This window comes from Mustelus asterias, unplaced genomic scaffold (genome assembly GCF_964213995.1).
Source record: "Mustelus asterias unplaced genomic scaffold, sMusAst1.hap1.1 HAP1_SCAFFOLD_1221, whole genome shotgun sequence".
NCBI lineage: Eukaryota > Metazoa > Chordata > Chondrichthyes > Carcharhiniformes > Triakidae > Mustelus > Mustelus asterias.
Window position 1 is genome coordinate 40001 of NW_027591166.1, and position 17500 is coordinate 57500.

The 17500-nt window shown below is 46.1% G+C and overlaps 1 protein-coding gene across 1 annotated transcript in view; it reads left to right on the top strand.

Moving 5' to 3' along the window:
• Positions 1-1562: 1562 nt before the first annotated feature.
• LOC144488022 (protein kinase C alpha type-like) overlaps positions 1563-17500 on the top strand; it is a 42392-nt gene continuing 26454 nt past the window's right edge. The window contains exons 1-2 of the mRNA XM_078206038.1: positions 1563-1671; positions 1922-2095. Of these exons, the coding sequence (XP_078062164.1) occupies positions 1642-1671; positions 1922-2095 (204 nt within the window). The 5' untranslated portion in view covers positions 1563-1641. The remainder of the gene's footprint in view (positions 1672-1921; positions 2096-17500) is intronic.

The following is a 17500-nucleotide window of genomic DNA, read 5'->3' on the forward strand; positions in this document are numbered from 1 at the left end:
CCGTTGCAATCGGAGATAACTTTCTTCACAGTCTGTGCTCTGCGTGTTCGTAGCTGGAATTCGCGACCTTCACACCTTTTCCCAGATCTCTCCCGCTCTCCTTCCTGCCATCCCTTCCGCCGTGAACACAGCTCCTCCAGGAAGCCTACCGCCGCACTCAACAAACCCGGACCTCACTCACACCACTTCACATCCCACCATCGGCACCCAGGAAACCACCTCGATTCGCTCGGGACAGGGATCGAGGGAGTGAGGGAGGGATTGGAACAGGAGGGTGAGGATTGTAGGGGCTGGAGGAGGTTACAGAGATAGGGAGGGAGCGAGGGAGGGAGGCATTTGAACAGGAGGATGGGAATTGTAGGGGCTGGAGGAGGTCACAGAGATAGGGAGGGAGGGAGTGAGGGAGGGATTTGAACAGGAGGGTGAGGATTGTAGGGGCTGGAGGAGGTTACAGAGATAGGGAGGGAGGGAGGGATTTGAACAGGAGGATGAGGATTGTAGGGGCTGGAGGAGGTTACAGAGATAGGGAGGGAGGGAGTGAGGGAGGGATTTGAACAGGAGGGTGAGGATTGTAGGGGCTGGAGGAGGTTACAGAGATAGGGAGGGAGGGAGGGAGGGATTTGAACAGGAGGATGAGAATTGTAGGGGCTGGAGGAGGCTACAGAGATAGGGAGGGAGCGAGGGAGGGATTTGAACAGGAGGGTGAGGATTGTAGGGGCTGGAGGAGGTTACAGAGATAGGGAGGGAGGGAGGGAGGGATTTGAACAGGAGGATGAGGATTGTAGGGGCTGGAGGAGGTTACAGAGATAGGGAGGGAGGGAGCGAGGGAGGGATTTGAACAGGAGGATGAGAATTGTCGGGGCTGGAGGAGGTTACAGAGATAGGGAGGGAGCGAGGGAGGGATTTGAACAGGAGGGTGAGGATTGTAGGGACTGGAGGAGGTTACAGAGATAGGGAGGGAGGGAGGGATTTGAACAGGAGGGTGAGGATTGTAGGGACTGGAGGATGTTACAGAGATAGGGAGGGAGCGAGGGAGGGATTTGAACAGGAGGATGAGAATTGTAGGGGCTGGAGGAGGTTACAGAGATAGGGAGGGAGCGAGGGAGGGATTTGAACAGGAGGGTGAGGATTGTAGGGGCTGGAGGAGGTTACAGGGATAGGGAGGGAGGGAGGGATTTGAACAGGAGGATGAGGATTGTAGGGGCTGGAGGAGGTTACAGAGATAGGGAGGGAGGGAGCGAGGGAGGGATTTGAACAGGAGGATGAGAATTGTAGGGGCTGGAGGAGGTTACAGGGATAGGGAGGGAGGGGGCGAGGGAGGGATTTGAACAGGAGGGTGAGGATTGTAGGGACTGGAGGAGGTTACAGAGATAGGGAGGGAGGGGGCGAGGGAGGGATTTGAACAGGAGGGTGAGAATTGTAGGGACTGGAGGAGGTTACAGAGATAGGGAGGGAGGGGGCGAGGGAGGGATTTGAACAGGAGGGTGAGAATTGCTCATTTTTCCTCTCTCTCTCTCTGTCTCTTTCTCTCAGAAAACGAACCTTAGTCCAACCTCCCTGAAGCCGTACCTTCCCACCGATAACCGGATCTGTATCCCGAAATTCAGCAGCAATTTTGGACCCTCTGATTTCAACTTCCTGATGGTGTTAGGAAAAGGGAGCTTCGGAAAGGTATGGTCCATCGGACTGTCGGGGGTAGATGTATCTACTCTGGGATTTGAGCTCCATTATCCAGACCGACTCCCCCCCCCTCCCGGGTGATGCAGATGTAGTGTGGGATCTTGCTGTGCTCTTTGGGGGCAGGGCTGCGTGTAGGGTGCGGGGAGGGGTACGGGGGAATGGGAGGGTGTGGATAGTCCGCAGGTCCTCAAGTGGATAACGTGGCTCTGTGATTCACCCCCTTCCCTCCCCACCCCTGCAGGTAGTTCTAGCCGAGTTCCGAGGCACAGATGAGCTCTATGCCATTAAGATGCTGAAGAAGGATGTGGTGATCCAGGATGATGATGTGGAATGTACGCTGGTTGAAAAGAGGGTTCTGTGCATGCCGGATCCTCCCCACTTTCTCACCCAGTTATACTGCTGCTTTCAAACTATCGTAAGTTTGTGTGGCCTAACCGAGGGATACGGAGACCGGAACTGTGCATGGTGCTCCCAGTGTGGTCTAACCAAGGGATAGGGAGGCCGGAACTGTGCACAGTGCTCCCAGTGTGGTCTAACCGAGGGATACGGAGACCGGAACTGTGCACGGTGCTCCCAGTGTGGTCTAACCGAGGGATACGGAGACCGGAACTGTGCACGGTGCTCCCAGTGTGGTCTAACCGAGAGATACGGAGACCGGAACTGTGCACGGTTCTCCCAGTGTGGTCTAACCGAGGGATACGGAGACCGGAACTGTGCACGGTGCTCCCACTGTGGTCTAACCGAGAGATACGGAGACCGGAACTGTGCACGGTGCTCCCAGTGTGGTCTAACCGAGGGATACGGAGACCGGAACTGTGCACGGTGCTCCCAGTGTGGTCTAACCGAGGGATACGGAGACCGGAACTGTGCACGGTGCTCCCAGTGTGGTCTAACCGAGAGATACGGAGACCGGAACTGTGCACGGTTCTCCCAGTGTGGTCTAACCGAGGGATACGGAGACCGGAACTGTGCACGGTGCTCCCAGTGTGGTCGAACCGAGAGATACGGAGACCGGAACTGTGCACGGTGCTCCCAGTGTGGTCTAACCGAGGGATACAGAGACTGGAACTGTGCACGGTGCTCCCAGTGTGATCTAACCGAGGGATAGGGAGACCGGAACTGTGCACAGTGCTCCCAGTGTGGTCTAACCGCGGGATACGGAGACTAGAATATTGGCCTCCTCCTGTTCCTGTGTAACAGGCTCGAGGGGCTGAATGGCCCCCTCCTGTTCCTGTGTAACAGGCTCGAGGGGCTGAATGGCCCCCTCCTGTTCCTGTGTAACAGGCTCGAGGAGCTGAATGGCCTCCTCCTGTTCCTGTGTAACAGGCTCGAGGGGCTGAATGGCCTCCTCCTGTTCCTGTGTAACAGGCTCGAGGGGCTGAATGGCCTCCTCCTGTTCCTGTGTAACAGGCTCGAGGGGCTGAATGGCCTCCTCCTGTTCCTGTGTAACAGACTCGAGGGGCTGAACGGTCGGGCTGTGTGAAACGTGGAGTGTGTCAGATTGTGAATGTTTGAGTTCTATGTTTCAGTGTGTGTGATATCGCTCTGTGTGTATATATCACAGTGTGTGTGATATCGCTCTGTGTGTATATATCACAGTGTGTGTGATATCGCTCTGTGTGTATATATCACAGTGTGTGTGATATCGCTCTGTGTGTATATATCACAGTGTGTGTGATATCGCTCTGTGTGTATATATCACAGTGTGTGTGATATCGCTCTGTGTATATATCACAGTGTGTGTGATATCGCTCTGTGTGTATATATCACAGTGTGTGTGATATCGCTCTGTGTGTATATATCACAGTGTGTGTGATATTGCTCTGTGTGTGTATATCACTGTGTGTATATATCACAGTGTGTGTGATATCGCTCTGTGTGTGTATATCACAGTGTGTGTGATATCGCTCTGTGTGTATATATCACAGTGTGTGTGATATCGCTCTGTGTATATCACAGTGTGTGTGATATCGCTCTGTGTGTATATCACAGTGTGTGTGATATCGCTCTGTGTGTATATATCACAGTGTGTGTGATATCGCTCTGTGTGTATATATCACAGTGTGTGTGATATCCCTCTGTGTGTGTATATCACAGTGTGTGTGATATCGCTCTGTGTGTATATATCACAGTGTGTGTGATATCGCTCTGTGTGTATATATCACAGTGTGTGTGATATCGCTCTGTGTGTATATATCACAGTGTGTGTGATATCCCTCTGTGTGTATATCACAGTGTGTGTGATATCGCTCTGTGTGTATATATCACAGTGTGTGTGATATCGCTCTGTGTGTATATATCACAGTGTGTGTGATATCGCTCTGTGTGTATATCACAGTGTGTGTGATATCGCTCTGTGTGTATATCACAGTGTGTGTGATATCGCTCTGTGTGTATATCACAGTGTGTGTGATATCGCTCTGTGTGTATATATCACAGTGTGTGTGATATCGCTCTGTGTGTATATATCACAGTGTGTGTGATATCGCTCTGTGTGTATATATCACAGTGTGTGTGATATCGCTCTGTGTGTATATATCACAGTGTGTGTGATATCGCTCTGTGTATATATCACAGTGTGTGTGATATCGCTCTGTGTGTATATATCACAGTGTGTGTGATATTGCTCTGTGTGTTTGTATCACAGTGTGTGTGATATCGCTCTGTGTGTGTATATCACTGTGTGTATATATCACAGTGTGTGTGATATTGCTCTGTGTGTATATATCACAGTGTGTGTGATATCGCTCTGTGTGTGTATATCACAGTGTGTGTGATATCGCTCTGTGTGTATATATCACAGTGTGTGTGATATCGCTCTGTGTGTTTGTATCACAGTGTGTGTGATATCGCTCTGTGTGTGTATATCACTGTGTGTATATATCACAGTGTGTGTGATATCGCTCTGTGTGTGTATATCACAGTGTGTGTGATATCGCTCTGTGTGTATATATCACAGTGTGTGTGATATCGCTCTGTGTGTGTATATCACAGTGTGTGTGATATCGCTCTGTGTGTATATCACAGTGTGTGTGATATCGCTCTGTGTGTATATATCACAGTGTGTGTGATATCGCTCTGTGTGTATATATCACAGTGTGTGTGATATCGCTCTGTGTGTATATATCACAGTGTGTGTGATATCCCTCTGTGTATATCACAGTGTGTGTGATATCGCTCTGTGTGTGTATATCACAGTGTGTGTGATATCGCTCTGTGTGTGTATATCACAGTGTGTGTATATATCACAGTGTGTGTGATATCGCTCTGTGTGTGTATATCACAGTGTGTGTGATATCGCTCTGTGTGTATATCACAGTGAGTGTGATATCGCTCTGTGTGTATATATCACAGTGTTTGTGATATCGCTCTGTGTGTATATATTACAGTGTGTGTGATATCGCTCTGTGTGTATATATCACAGTGTGTGTGATATCCCTCTGTGTATATCACAGTGTGTGTGATATCGCTCTGTGTGTGTATATCACAGTGTGTGTGATATCGCTCTGTGTGTGTGTATCACAGTGTGTGTGATATCGCTCTGTGTGTATATATCACAGTGTGTGTGATATCCCTCAGTGTGTATTTATCACAGTGTGTGTGATATCGCTCTGTGTGTATATATCACAGTGTGTGTGATATCCCAGTGTGTGTGATATCCCTGTGTGTGTATATCACAGTGTGTGTGATATCGCTCTGTGTGTATATATCACAGTGTGTGTGATATCCCTCAGTGTATATATATCACAGTGTGTGTGATATCGCTCTGTGTGTATATATCACAGTGTGTGTGATATCGCTCTGTGTGTGTGTTTCACAGTGTGTGTGATATCGCTCTGTGTGTATATATCACAGTGTGTGTGATATCGCTCTGTGTGTATATATCACAGTGTGTGTGATATCGCTCTGTGTAAAAAAGGAAAGATAGGAAAGGTAGGATTCGAGAGCCGTGGATAACCAGGGAAATTGAGGATCTGATTAAAATGAAAAGGGAGGTGTACGTTAAGTCCAGGCAACTGAAAACAGATGGAGCTCTGGAGGAATACAGAGAGAGTAGGAAAGAACTCAAACGGGGAGTTAGAAGGGCAAAAAGAGGTCACGAGATGTTCTTGGCAGACAGGATTAAGGAGAATCCTAAAGCATTTTATTCATACGTTAGGAACAAAAGAGTTGTCAGGGAGAAAATCGGACCTCTCAGGGACAAAGGAGGGGAATTATGCTTAGAACCCAAGGGAATAGGGGAGATCCTAAATGAATACTTTGCATCGGTATTCACGAAGGAGAGGGGCGTGTTAACCGGGAGTGTCTCGGAGGGAGGTGTTGACCCGTTAGAGAAAATCTCCATTACAAGAGAGGAAGTGTTAGGTTTTTTAGGGAACATTAAAACTGACAAAGCCCCAGGGCCTGATGGCATCTATCCTAGACTGCCCAGGGAGACAAGAGATGAAATTGCTGGGCCTCTGACGGAAATCTTTGTCTCTTCATTGGACACAGGTGAGGTCCCTGAGGATTGGAGGATAGTGAATGTGGTCCCGTTGTTTAAGAAGGGTAGCAGGGATAACCCAGGAAATTATAGGCCGGTGAGCTTGACGTCCGTGGTAGGGAAGTTGTTGGAGAGGATTCTTAGAGACAGGATGTATGTGCATTTAGAAGGGAACAATCTCATTAGTGACAGACAGCATGGTTTTGTAAGAGGGAGGTCGTGCCTTACAAATTTGGTGGAGTTTTTTGAGGAAGTGACAAAAACGGTTGATGAAGGAAGGGCCGTGGATGTCGTCTATATGGATTTCAGTAAGGCATTTGACAAAGTCCCACATGGCAGGTTGGTTAAGAAGGTTAAGGCTCATGGGATACAAGGAGAAGTGGCTAGATGGGTGGAGAACTGGCTTGGCCATCCCCACACCCCCACTTCTTGCCTTCAAACAACCGCACAACCTCAAACAGACCATTGTCCGCAGCAAACTACCCAGCCTTCAAGAGAACAGTGACCAAGACACCACACAACCCTGCCACAGCAACCTCTGCAAGACGTGCCGGATCATCGACACAGATGCCATCATCTCACGTGAGAACACCATCCACCAGGTACACGGTACATACTCTTGCAACTCGGCCAACGTTGTCTACCTGATACGCTGCAAGAAAGGATGTCCCGAGGCATGGTACATTGGGGAAACTATGCAGACGCTGCGACAACGGATGAATGAACACCGCTCGACAATCACCAGGCAAGACTGTTCTCTTCCTGTTGGGGAGCACTTCAGCGGTCACGGGCATTCGGCCTCTGATATTCGGGTAAGCGTTCTCCAAGGCGGCCTTCGCGACACACGACAGCGCAGAGTCGCTGAGCAGAAACTGATAGCCAGGTTCCGCACACACAAGGACGGCCTCAACCGGGATATTGGGTTTATGTCACACTATTTCACATAAATATTTCTGCTTTTTTCCTCCTGAGTCTTTATCATGCGATCCTAGAATCAGAATTTATGTCACACTATTTGTAACTCCCACAGTTGCGTGGACCTGCAGAGTTTCACTGGCTGTCTTGTCTGGAGACAATACACATCTTTTTAGCCTGTCTTGATGCTCTCTCCACTCCCATTGTTTTGTTTCTTAAAGACTGGATTAGTTGTAAGTATTCGCATTCCAACCATTATTCATGTAAATTGAGTCTGTGTCTTATAAGTTCTGTTTGTGAACAGAATTCCCACTCACCTGAAGAAGGGGCTCAGAGCCTCGAAAGCTTGTGTGGCTTTTGCTACCAAATAAACCTGTTGGACTTTAACCTGGTGTTGTTAAACTTCTTACTGTGTTGGCCATAGGAGACAGAGGGTAGTGGTCGAAGGGTCTTTTTCCGGCTGGAGGTCTGTGACCAGTGGTGTTCCGCAGGGCTCTGTACTGGGACCTCTGCTATTTGTGATATATATAAATGATTTGGAAGAAGGTGTAACTGGTGTAATCAGCAAGTTTGCGGATGACACGAAGATGGCTGGACTTGCGGATAGCGAAGAGCATTGTCGGGCAATACAGCAGGATATAGATAGGCTGGAAAATTGGGCGGAGAGGTGGCAGATGGAGTTTAATCCGGATAAATGCGAAGTGATGCATTTTGGAAGAAATAATGTAGGGAGGAGTTATACAATAAATGGCAGAGTCATCAGGAGTATAGAAACACAGAGGGACCTCGGTGTGCAAGTCCACAAATCCTTGAAGGTGGCAACACAGGTGGAGAAGGTGGTGAAGAAGGCATATGGTATGCTTGCCTTTATAGGACGGGGTATAGAGTATAAAAGCTGGAGTCTGATGATGCAGCTGTATAGAACGCTGGTTAGGCCACATTTGGAGTACTGCATCCAGTTCTGGTCGCCGCACTACCGGAAGGACATGGAGGCGTTGGAGAGAGTGCAGAGAAGGTTTACCAGGATGTTGCCTGGTATGGAGGGTCTTAGCTATGAGGAGAGATTGGGTAGACTGGGGTTGTTCTCCCTGGAAAGACGGAGAATGAGGGGAGATCTAATAGAGGTGTACAAGATTATGAAGGGTATAGATAGGGTGAACAGTGGGAAGCTTTTTCCCAGGTCGGAGGTGACGATCACGAGGGGTTGCGGGCTCAAGGTGAGAGGGGCGAAGTAGAACTCAGATATCAGAGGGGCGTTTTTTACACAGAGGGTGGTGGGGGCCTGGAATGCGCTGCCAAGTAGGGTGGTGGAGGCAGACACGCTGACATCGTTTAAGACTTACCTGAATAGTCACATGACCAGCCTGGGAATGGAGGGATACAAACGATTGGTCTAGTTGGACCAAGGAGCGGCACTGGCTTGGAGGGCCGAAGGGCCTGTTTCCTGTGCTGTACTGTTCTTTGTTCTTTGTGTATATCACAGTGTGTGTGATATCGCTCTGTGTGTGTATATCACAGTGTGTGTGATATCGCTCTGTGTGTGTGTTTCACAGTGTGTGTGATATCGCTCTGTGTGTATATATCACAGTGTGTGTGATATCGCTCTGTGTGTATATATCACAGTGTGTGTGATATCGCTCTGTGTAAAAAAGGAAAGATAGGAAAGGTAGGATTCGAGAGCCGTGGATAACCAGGGAAATTGAGGATCTGATTAAAATGAAAAGGGAGGTGTACGTTAAGTCCAGGCAACTGAAAACAGATGGAGCTCTGGAGGAATACAGAGAGAGTAGGAAAGAACTCAAACGGGGAGTTAGAAGGGCAAAAAGAGGTCACGAGATGTTCTTGGCAGACAGGATTAAGGAGAATCCTAAAGCATTTTATTCATACGTTAGGAACAAAAGAGTTGTCAGGGAGAAAATCGGACCTCTCAGGGACAAAGGAGGGGAATTATGCTTAGAACCCAAGGGAATAGGGGAGATCCTAAATGAATACTTTGCATCGGTATTCACGAAGGAGAGGGGCGTGTTAACCGGGAGTGTCTCGGAGGGAGGTGTTGACCCGTTAGAGAAAATCTCCATTACAAGAGAGGAAGTGTTAGGTTTTTTAGGGAACATTAAAACTGACAAAGCCCCAGGGCCTGATGGCATCTATCCTAGACTGCCCAGGGAGACAAGAGATGAAATTGCTGGGCCTCTGACGGAAATCTTTGTCTCTTCATTGGACACAGGTGAGGTCCCTGAGGATTGGAGGATAGTGAATGTGGTCCCGTTGTTTAAGAAGGGTAGCAGGGATAACCCAGGAAATTATAGGCCGGTGAGCTTGACGTCCGTGGTAGGGAAGTTGTTGGAGAGGATTCTTAGAGACAGGATGTATGTGCATTTAGAAGGGAACAATCTCATTAGTGACAGACAGCATGGTTTTGTAAGAGGGAGGTCGTGCCTTACAAATTTGGTGGAGTTTTTTGAGGAAGTGACAAAAACGGTTGATGAAGGAAGGGCCGTGGATGTCGTCTATATGGATTTCAGTAAGGCATTTGACAAAGTCCCACATGGCAGGTTGGTTAAGAAGGTTAAGGCTCATGGGATACAAGGAGAAGTGGCTAGATGGGTGGAGAACTGGCTTGGCCATAGGAGACAGAGGGTAGTGGTCGAAGGGTCTTTTTCCGGCTGGAGGTCTGTGACCAGTGGTGTTCCGCAGGGCTCTGTACTGGGACCTCTGCTATTTGTGATATATATAAATGATTTGGAAGAAGGTGTAACTGGTGTAATCAGCAAGTTTGCGGATGACACGAAGATGGCTGGACTTGCGGATAGCGAAGAGCATTGTCGGGCAATACAGCAGGATATAGATAGGCTGGAAAATTGGGCGGAGAGGTGGCAGATGGAGTTTAATCCGGATAAATGCGAAGTGATGCATTTTGGAAGAAATAATGTAGGGAGGAGTTATACAATAAATGGCAGAGTCATCAGGAGTATAGAAACACAGAGGGACCTCGGTGTGCAAGTCCACAAATCCTTGAAGGTGGCAACACAGGTGGAGAAGGTGGTGAAGAAGGCATATGGTATGCTTGCCTTTATAGGACGGGGTATAGAGTATAAAAGCTGGAGTCTGATGATGCAGCTGTATAGAACGCTGGTTAGGCCACATTTGGAGTACTGCATCCAGTTCTGGTCGCCGCACTACCGGAAGGACATGGAGGCGTTGGAGAGAGTGCAGAGAAGGTTTACCAGGATGTTGCCTGGTATGGAGGGTCTTAGCTATGAGGAGAGATTGGGTAGACTGGGGTTGTTCTCCCTGGAAAGACGGAGAATGAGGGGAGATCTAATAGAGGTGTACAAGATTATGAAGGGTATAGATAGGGTGAACAGTGGGAAGCTTTTTCCCAGGTCGGAGGTGACGATCACGAGGGGTTGCGGGCTCAAGGTGAGAGGGGCGAAGTAGAACTCAGATATCAGAGGGGCGTTTTTTACACAGAGGGTGGTGGGGGCCTGGAATGCGCTGCCAAGTAGGGTGGTGGAGGCAGACACGCTGACATCGTTTAAGACTTACCTGAATAGTCACATGACCAGCCTGGGAATGGAGGGATACAAACGATTGGTCTAGTTGGACCAAGGAGCGGCACTGGCTTGGAGGGCCGAAGGGCCTGTTTCCTGTGCTGTACTGTTCTTTGTTCTTTGTGTATATCACAGTGTGTGTGATATCGCTCTGTGTGTGTATATCACAGTGTGTGTGATATCGCTCTGTGTGTATATATCACATTGTGTGTGATATCGCTCTGTGTATATCACAGTGTGTGTGATATCGCTCTGTGTGTGTATATCACAGTGTGTGTGATATCGCTCTGTGTGTGTGTGTATATCACAGTGTGTGTGATATCGCTCTGTGTGTGTGTATATCACAGTATGTGTGATATCGCTCTGTGTGTGTATCACAGTGTGTGTGATATCGCTCAGTGTGTATATATCACAGTGTGTGTGATATCGCTCTGTGTGTGTATATCACAGTGTGTGTGATATCCCTCAGTGTGTATATATCACAGTGTGTGATATCCCTCTGTGTGTATATATCACAGTGTGTGTGATATCGCTCTGTGTGTGTATATCACAGTGTGTGTGAAATCGCTCTGTGTGTGTGTATATCACAGTGTGTGTGATATCGCTCAGTGTGTATATATCACAGTGTGTGTGATATCCCTCTGTGTGTGCATATCACAGTGTGTGTGATATCGCTCTGTGTGTATATATCACAGTGTGTGTGATATCGCTCTGTGTGTGTGTATATCACAGTGTGTGTGATATCGCTCAGTGTGTATATATCACAGTGTGTGTGATATCCCTCTGTGTGTGTATCACAGTGTGTGTGATATCGCTCTGTGTGTATATATCACAGTGTGTGTGAAATCCCTCAGTGTGTATATAGCACAGTGTGTGTGATATCGCTCTGTGTGTGTATTATCACAGTGTGTGTGATATCCCTCAGTGTGTATATCACAGTGTGTGTGATATCGCTCTGTGTGTGTATATCACAGTGTGTGTGATATCCCTCTGTGTGTGTATATCACAGTGTGTGTGATATCGCTCTGTGTGTATATATCACAGTGTGTGTGATATCGCTGTGTGTGTGTATATCACAGTGTGTGTGAAATCGCTCTGTGTGTATATATCACAGTGTGTGTGATATCGCTCTGTGTGTGTGTATATCACAGTGTGTGTGATATCGCTCTGTGTGTATATATCACAGTGTGTGTGATATCGCTCTGTGTGTATATATCACAGTGTGTGTGATATCGCTCTGTGTGTGTGTGTATATCACAGTGTGTGTGATATCGCTCTGTGTGTGTATATCACAGTGTGTGTGATATCCCTCTGTGTGTGTATATCACAGTGTGTGTGATATCGCTCTGTGTGTATATATCACAGTGTGTGTGATATCGCTGTGTGTGTGTATATCACAGTGTGTGTGAAATCGCTCTGTGTGTATATATCACAGTGTGTGTGATATCGCTCTGTGTGTGTGTATATCACAGTGTGTGTGATATCGCTCTGTGTGTATATATCACAGTGTGTGTGATATCGCTCTGTGTGTATATATCACAGTGTGTGTGATATCGCTCTGTGTGTGTGTGTATATCACAGTGTGTGTGATATCCCTCTGTGTGTGATATCGCTCTGTGTGTGTATATCACATTGTGTGTGTATATCACATTGTGTGTATATCACAGTGTGTGTGATATCCCTCAGTGTGTGTATATCACATTGTGTGTGTATATCACATTGTGTGTATATCACAGTGTGTGTGATATCCCTCTGTGTGTATATATCACAGTGTGTGTGATATCGCTCTGTGTGTGTATATCACAGTGTGTGTGATATCGCTCTGTGTGTGTATCACTGTGTGTGTGATATCGCTCTGTGTGTGTATATCACAGTGTGTGTGATATCGCTCTGTGTGTGTATATCACAGTGTGTGTGATATCCCTCTGTGTGTATATATCACAGTGTGTGTGATATCCCTCTGTGTGTATATATCACAGCGTGTGTGATATCGCTCTGTGTGTGTATATCACAGTGTGTGTGATATCGCTCTGTGTGTGTATCACTGTGTGTGTGATATCGCTCTGTGTGTGTATATCACAGTGTGTGTGATATCGCTCTGTGTGTGTATATCACAGTGTATGTGATATCGCTCTGTGTGTGAATCAGTGTGTGTGATATCCCTCAGTGTGTGTGTGTATATCACAGTGTGTGTGATATCGCTCTGTGTGTGTATATCACAGTGTGTGTGATATCCCTCAGTGTGTGTGTGTATATCACAGTGTGTGTGATATCCCTCTGTGTGTGTATATCACAGTGTGTGTGATATCCCTCTGTGTGTGTATATCACAGTGTGTGTGATATCGCTCTGTGTGTATCACAGTGTGTGTGATATCGCTCTGTGTGTGTATATCACAGTGTGTGTGATATCCCTCAGTGTGTATATATCACAGTGTGTGTGATATCACTCTGTGTGTGTGTATATCAGTGTGTGTGATATCCCTCAGTGTGTGTATATCACAGTGTGTGTGATATCGCTCTGTGTGTGTATATCACAGTGTGTGTGATATCGCTCTGTGTGTATATATCACAGTGTGTGTATATATCACAGTGTGTGTATATATCACAGTGTGTGTATATATCACATTGTGTGTATATCACAGTGTGTGTGATATCCCTCAGTGTGTGTGTGTATATCACAGTGTGTGTGATATCCCTCTGTGTGTGTATATCACAGTGTGTGTGATATCCCTCAGTGTGTGTATATCACAGTGTGTGTGATATCGCTCTGTGTGTATATATCACAGTGTGTGTATATATCACAGTGTGTGTAGATATCACAGTGTGTGTAGATATCACAGTGTGTGTATATATCACAGTGTGTGTATATATCACATTGTGTGTATATCACAGTGTGTGTGATATCCCTCTGTGTGTATATATCACATTGTGTGTGATATCGCTCTGTGTGTTTATATCACAGTGTGTGTGATATCGCTCTGTGTGTGTATATCACAGTGTGTGTGATATCCCTCTGTGTGTGTATCACAGTGTGTGTGATATCGCTCTGTGTGTGTATCACAGTGTGTGTGATATCGCTCTGTGTGTGTATATCACAGTGTGTGTGATATCGCTCTGTGTGTATATATCACAGTGTGTGTGATATCCCTCTGTGTGTATATATCACAGTGTGTGTGATATCCCTCTGTTTGTGTATATCACAGTGTGTGTGATATCCCTCTGTGTGTGTATCACATTGTGTGTATATCACATTGTGTGTATATCACAGTGTGTGTGATATCGCTCTGTGTGTGTATCACATTGTGTGTATATCACCGTGTGTGTATATCACAGTGTGTGTGATATCGCTCTGTGTGTGTGTGTATATCACAGTGTGTGTATATCACAGTGTGTGTGATATCCCTCTGTGTGTGTATATCACAGTGTGTGTGATATCCCTCTGTGTGTGATATCCCTCTGTGTGTGTGTATCACATTGTGTGTGATATCCCTCTGTGTGTGATATCCCTCTGTGTGTATATATCACAGTGTGTGTGATATCCCTCTGTGTGTGTCTTTAACAGTGTGTGTGATATCCCTGTGTGTGTGTATCACAGTGTGTGTGATATCGCTCTGTGTGTATATATCACAGTGTGTGTGATATCGCTCTGTGTGTGTATATCACAGTGTGTGTGATATCGCTCTGTGTGTGTATATCACAGTGTGTGTGATATCGCTCTGTGTGTGTATATCACAGTGTGTGTGATACCGCTCTGTGTGTGTGTGTATATCACAGTGTGTGTATATCACAGTGTGTGTGATATCGCTCTGTGTGTGTGTGTATATCACAGTGTGTGTATATCACAGTGTGTGTGATATCCCTCTGTGTGTGTATATCACAGTGTGTGTGATATCACTCTGTGTGTGATATCCCTCTGTGTGTATATATCACAGTGTGTGTGATATCCCTCTGTGTGTGTCTTTAACAGTGTGTGTGATATCCCTGTGTGTGTGTATCACAGTGTGTGTGATATCGCTCTGTGTGTATATATCACAGTGTGTGTGATATCGCTCTGTGTGTGTATATCACAGTGTGTGTGATATCGCTCTGTGTGTGTATATCACAGTGTGTGTGATATCGCTCTGTGTGTGTATATCACAGTGTGTGTGATACCGCTCTGTGTGTGTATATCACAGTGTGTGTGATATCGCTCTGTGTGTGTATATCACAGTGTGTGTGATATCCCTCTGTGTGTGTGTATCACATTGTGTGTGATATCGCTCTGTGTGTGTATATCACAGTGTGTGTGATATCGCTCTGTGTGTGTATATCACAGTGTGTGTGATATCGCTCTGTGTGTATATCACAGTGTGTGTGATATTGCTCTGTGTGTATATATCACAGTGTGTGTGATATCGCTCTGTGTGTGTATATCACTGTGTGTATATATCACAGTGTGTGTGATATCGCTCTGTGTGTGTATATCACAGTGTGTGTGATATCGCTCTGTGTGTATATATCACAGTGTGTGTGATATCGCTCTGTGTGTGTATATCACAGTGTGTGTGATATCGCTCTGTGTGTATATCACAGTGTGTGTGATATCGCTCTGTGTGTGTATATCAGTGTGTGTGATATCGCTCTGTGTGTATATATCACAGTGTGTGTGATATCCCTCTGTGTGTGTGTATCACATTGTGTGTGATATCGCTCTGTGTGTGTGTGTATATCACAGTGTGTGTGATATCGCTCTGTGTGTGTATATCACAGTGTGTGTGATATCGCTCTGTGTGTGTGTGTATATCACAGTGTGTGTGATATCCCTCTGTGTGTGTGTATCACATTGTGTGTGATATCGCTCTGTGTGTGTGTATATCACAGTGTGTGTGATATCGCTCTGTGTGTGTATATCACAGTGTGTTTGATATCGCTCTGTGTGTGTATATCACAGTGTGTGTGATATCGCTCTGTGTGTATATATCACAGTGTGTGTGATATCGCTCTGTGTGTGTATATCACAGTGTGTGTGATATCCCTCTGTGTGTGTGTGTATATCACAGTGTGTGTGATATCCCTCTGTGTGTGTGTGTATATCACAGTGTGTGTGATATCGCTCTGTGTGTGTATATCACAGTGTGTGTGATATCCCTCTGTGTGTGTGTGTGTATATCACAGTGTGTGTGATATCCCTCTGTGTGTGTGTGTGTATATCACAGTGTGTGTGATATCGCTCTGTGTGTGTATATCACAGTGTGTGTGATATCGCTCTGTGTGTATATATCAGTGTGTGTGATATCGCTCTGTGTGTATATATCAGTGTGTGTGATATCCCTCAGTGTGTATATCACAGTGTGTGTGATATCCCTCAGTGTGTATATCACAGTGTGTGTGATATCCCTCTGTGTGTGTATCACAGTGTGTGTGATATCGCTCTGTGTGTATATATCACAGTGTGTGTGATATCGCTCTGTGTGTATATATCAGTGTGTGTGATATCGTTCTGTGTGTATATATCACAGTGTGTGTGATATCCCTCAGTGTGTATATCACAGTGTGTGTGATATCCCTCAGTGTGTATATCACAGTGTGTGTGATATCCCTCTGTGTGTGTGTATCACATTGTGTGTATATCACAGTGTGTGCGATATCCCTCTGTGTATATATCACAGTGTGTGTGATATCGCTCTGTGTGTGTGTGTATATCACATGTGTGTGATATCGCTCTGTGTGTGTGTATATCACAGTGTGTGTGATATCGCTCTGTGTGTATATATCACAGTGTGTGTGATATCGCTCTGTGTGTGTGTATATCACAGTGTGTGTGATATCGCTCTGTGTGTATATATCACAGTGTGTGTGATATCGCTCTGTGTGTATATATCACAGTGTGTGTGATATCGCTCTGTGTGTGTATATCACAGTGTGTGTGATATCGCTCTGTGTGTGTATATCACAGTGTGTGTGATATCGCTCTGTGTGTGTGTATATCACAGTGTGTGTGATATCGCTCTGTGTGTGTGTGTATATCACAGTGTGTGTGATATCGCTCTGTGTGTATATCACAGTGTGTGTGATATCGCTCTGTGTGTATATATCACAGTGTGTGTGATATCGCTCTGTGTGTATATATCACAGTGTGTGTGATATCGCTCTGTGTGTGTGTGTATATCACTGTGTGTGATATCGCTCTGTGTGTGTGTGTATATCACAGTGTGTGTGATATCCCTCTGTGTGTGTGTATATCACAGTGTGTGTGATATCGCTCTGTGTGTGTGTATATCACAGTGTGTGTGATATCGCTCTGTGTGTGTGTATATCACAGTGTGTGTGATATCGCTCTGTGTGTGTGTATATCACAGTGTGTGTGATATCGCTCTGTGTGTGTGTGTATATCACAGTGTGTGTGATATCGCTCTGTGTGTATATCACAGTGTGTGTGATATCGCTCTGTGTGTATATATCACAGTGTGTGTGATATCGCTCTGTGTGTATATATCACAGTGTGTGTGATATCGCTCTGTGTGTGTGTGTATATCACTGTGTGTGATATCGCTCTGTGTGTGTGTGTATATCACAGTGTGTGTGATATCGCTCTGTGTGTGTATATCACAGTGTGTGTGATATCGCTCTGTGTGTGTGTGTATATCACAGTGTGTGTGATATCGCTCTGTGTGTATATCACAGTGTGTGTGATATCGCTCTGTGTGTATATATCACAGTGTGTGTGATATCGCTCTGTGTGTATATCACAGTGTGTGTGATATCGCTCTGTGTGTATATATCACAGTGTGTGTGATATCGCTCTGTGTGTATATATCACAGTGTGTGTGATATCGCTCTGTGTGTGTGTGTATATCACTGTGTGTGATATCGCTCTGTGTGTGTGTGT